At 42.9% G+C, this 3,487-nt stretch overlaps 1 protein-coding gene across 1 annotated transcript; it reads left to right on the top strand.

The window, feature by feature from the left end:
* Window positions 1-2,093: 2,093 nt before the first annotated feature.
* On the top strand, window positions 2,094-3,056 carry LOC133133306 (olfactory receptor 6N1-like). The gene has a single exon (XM_061249414.1). The coding sequence runs from the start codon at window positions 2,094-2,096 to the stop codon at window positions 3,054-3,056; it is 963 nt and encodes a 320-aa protein (XP_061105398.1).
* Window positions 3,057-3,487: the final 431 nt, after the last annotated feature.

The raw sequence follows: 3,487 nt of genomic DNA, 5'->3' as shown, positions 1-3,487 counted from the left end.
CGTTTGAGCTTTACCATCAGAGCTACATACGACGTCCTTCCAACACCAGTTAACCTTCACCAGTCGTTCGGTGAAGATCCAGGGTGTGCTCTTCGTTCCATGCCAGCTTCCCTCAGGCACATTCTCACAGGGTGTAAAACCAGTCTCACCCAAGGACATTACATGTGGCATCACAACCAAGTCCTAAAGAGCCTTGTGTCCACCCTGGAGGACAAGTGAGCTGCCACCAACTCCCTACCACCACCAGCATCCAACCCCCTACGGACAACTACCTTTGTCTGTGAGGGGGCTAAGGTAACCAGGAGTGGCTCTTCGCCATCTGAGCGAGGCCAGCTGCACTTAGCCCGCAACTGGAAAATGCTGGTCGACATTGGCCGACAGCTTGTGTTTCCTCCAGAGGTTGCTACCACCACCCTAAGATCTGATTTGGTGCTCTGGTCCCCTTCTCTCAAGAAAGTGTACAGCATGGGAGGACTCAGTGGACGAGGCTTATGAGCAGAAATATCTACGCTATGCAGAGTTAGCTGCTGAAGCACAGCATCATGACTGGAACACTGAAGTCCGCCCAGTGGAGGTGGGGTGTAGAGGTTTTGTGGCAACATCTACCACCAGACTGCTTGTAGACTTGGGAATCAGAGGCCAGAATCAGCGCTGAGCTGTGTGGGAGGCAGCAGAAAGAAGCAGCCAGTGGCTCTGGATGAAGACCCCTGCTGGGCCCCAGAGTAACAGGCCAGGAGGTCTGCGGTCAGTTTAGGCTTGACTCAGGGAATAGGATGCCCCTGCCATGCATAGTCCCATGGGATGTCTGCCACTCTCAACAGCAAGGTGACTCTCATGAATAATTGGACATGAGATTGGATTTGATCACCCTGTAGCTGGCTGCCTTTGGGGAGGCTGTATAGTGTGAAAGGCCGAAACACCCGAAGAACCGAAGGTACATTACTGATGATGCGTCCCAAAAATTATGACCAAACCCAGGCTCCCTTGTGTCCACCATCATCATCAAGACAACACCAAGACGATACTTCCTTGTAAGTGCTTGCACAAGGAAATCTACATCTTATCCTGTGTTTCTACTAAGTGTTTTTACTATAATACATTACATTACATTACATTATTGGCATTTAGCAGACGCCCTTATCCAGAGCGACGTACAGTTGATTAGACTAAGCAGGAGACAATCCTCCCCTGGAGCAATGCAGGGTTATGGACCTTGCTCAAGGGCCCAACGGCTGTGCGGATCTTATTGTGGCTACACCGGGGATAAAAAACATAAAACCTTTTGCAGCCTTTCCTAATACCTGTCCTATGGGGCAGTTGTGTATAATGGTTAGAGAACTGAGCTTGTTCTGTAACTCAGACATTACAGTCACTGGTGTTGGGCAGGTGACTTGAACCTGTAATGTCTGAGTTACAAGCTTAGTCTAAACTGCAGATAAACTATAAGAAGCCATTGTGTGTACCTTTGACTGGATATGCTTCCAAGTAAACGCTTTACATAATATTAATTTAACTGTTGCTTTTACGCATCAGTCAATGGACTCTAATCTGAATTACAGAATAATAATTTTTAAAGAATCCAGAGGTGGTGCTACTTTGTTTCATATTATTAATATCTGTACTTTACTGCTGAGCTGGTTTTTTGTTTTATGTAAGCAATAGTACCTGTATTATCTCTTAATTGAAGGCAATTAGACAGATAACCCTGGATTAAGTCCCTTAAGGGGAACAATAAAGCTTTGCTGTGGTTGCTGGTGAGGTTCACTTTCCAAGCACAGGTTGAACAGGTAACATTATTTCTTATGTTCACATTAGTACTTCTGTGTGCATCTTTATTATATCCTCGCCAAATACCTATGGGTAGATTTGAGAAGTGTACTAAATGTTTACTTCAGTATTGTGAAATAAATTAAAAACTTTTTTTAAATGTTTAAGGCAAATTTTATTTTCATAAATGCTGCCTGAAAAATAGTTGAATAATAGAACTATAGTTGGCAAGGGCATGTTGTTGTGTATAGTGTCTTTTGACAGTCACATTTTACATTAATATTTTCAACTTTCAGAGCATTTTTCAACAAAAAGTGTGAAGAAAAATGGAGAACACATCTACTGTCAAAGTATTTACTCTCTCTGGATTGCAAGACGCAAGAACATACAGATCCATTTACTTCTCCTTTACTCTCCTTATTTACCTACTGATTATCTTAGTAAACCTAACTGTGATCTTGATAATCTGCTTGGAGCGGGATCTGCATGAGCCCATGTACGTCTTGTTGTCCCATCTGTGCGTTAATGGATTATGTGGCACTGCAGGGTTCTACCCCAAAATCCTCCTGGATATTCTCTCAGATGTGCATGTCATCTTGTACAGTGGCTGTTTGGCACAGTTGTGTGTCATCTACAGTTTTGTCATGTGTGAGATAACCCTGTTAACTGTGATGTCGTATGACAGGTATGTGGCAATATGCAGGCCATTACAGTACCACACAATCATGACTCCTCTTATGGTTAGAAGTCTGTTGTTATATGCTTGGCTTATTCCAATCTCTGAGGTGGTGGTCGCTCTTATTTTGACACTCAGGCTCCCTCTATGTGGGACTCACATCGACAAACTCTTCTGTGACAACGGGTTCATAATGAAACTGTCTTGCGTCCCCGCCACCATCAATAATATGTGGGGGATAGTCATTGTGACTATACAATTCTTAAATGTATTTCTCGTCTTGTATACTTACGGGCAGATAGTAAACGTTTGTCTGCGATCTAGCGAGGGGAGGTCAAAGTTCATGGAGACCTGTGTCCCGCACCTAGCATCCATTGTCAGTTTCATTGTTGCGACGATGTTTGACTACGTTTACAGCAGGCACAACTCTAAAGTCCTTCCGCTGGGCTTGCGCAACTTCATGGCCGTAGAGTTCCTTGTGATTCCCCCGCTGTTCAACCCCATTGTGTACGGACTCAAAATGAAGAAGATACGGACCAGAGTCATCAAACTATTTAGTAACACCACAGTGTCACACAGATTTGGAGGTAAGTCACAATGGGCCAAAAAGTGAATCTGTCAGACATGGATTCATGTACACATTTAATGTGGTCTGCAAATCTGTGTGACAGAAACAGCCACCCAGATGTTTAGTGTTAAAACCAGTGTTACATCAATTATTTTATTTAGATAAACAAACACTGAATATTGTACTGTGTTGATTAGCTGACTACAGGCTCAAAATGTATAATGTTAGGGGAGGCCTGCAATTAAAATTTGTTTTACATTTTTTATCCCTGTCCTGTGTGCTCACTTTTTTTCTAATTGTATTAGGTAGCAGAAAATGATGCCTCATTCAGTAAAAAAAAAAAAAAAAAGATTTCTCGCCCTCTCCTGGTCAATATTTAAAAATGACCCAAATAAATTTGGATACAGATATGTGAGAAGGTCACATGACCAGGGACCATATTTGGAGTGCCCTTTGTAATTTCACATTTAAATAGT

The sequence above is a fragment of the Conger conger genome, chromosome 7, assembly GCF_963514075.1.
Source record: "Conger conger chromosome 7, fConCon1.1, whole genome shotgun sequence".
Classification (NCBI taxonomy): domain Eukaryota; kingdom Metazoa; phylum Chordata; class Actinopteri; order Anguilliformes; family Congridae; genus Conger; species Conger conger.
This window is presented reverse-complemented; position numbering and strand designations above follow the sequence as displayed.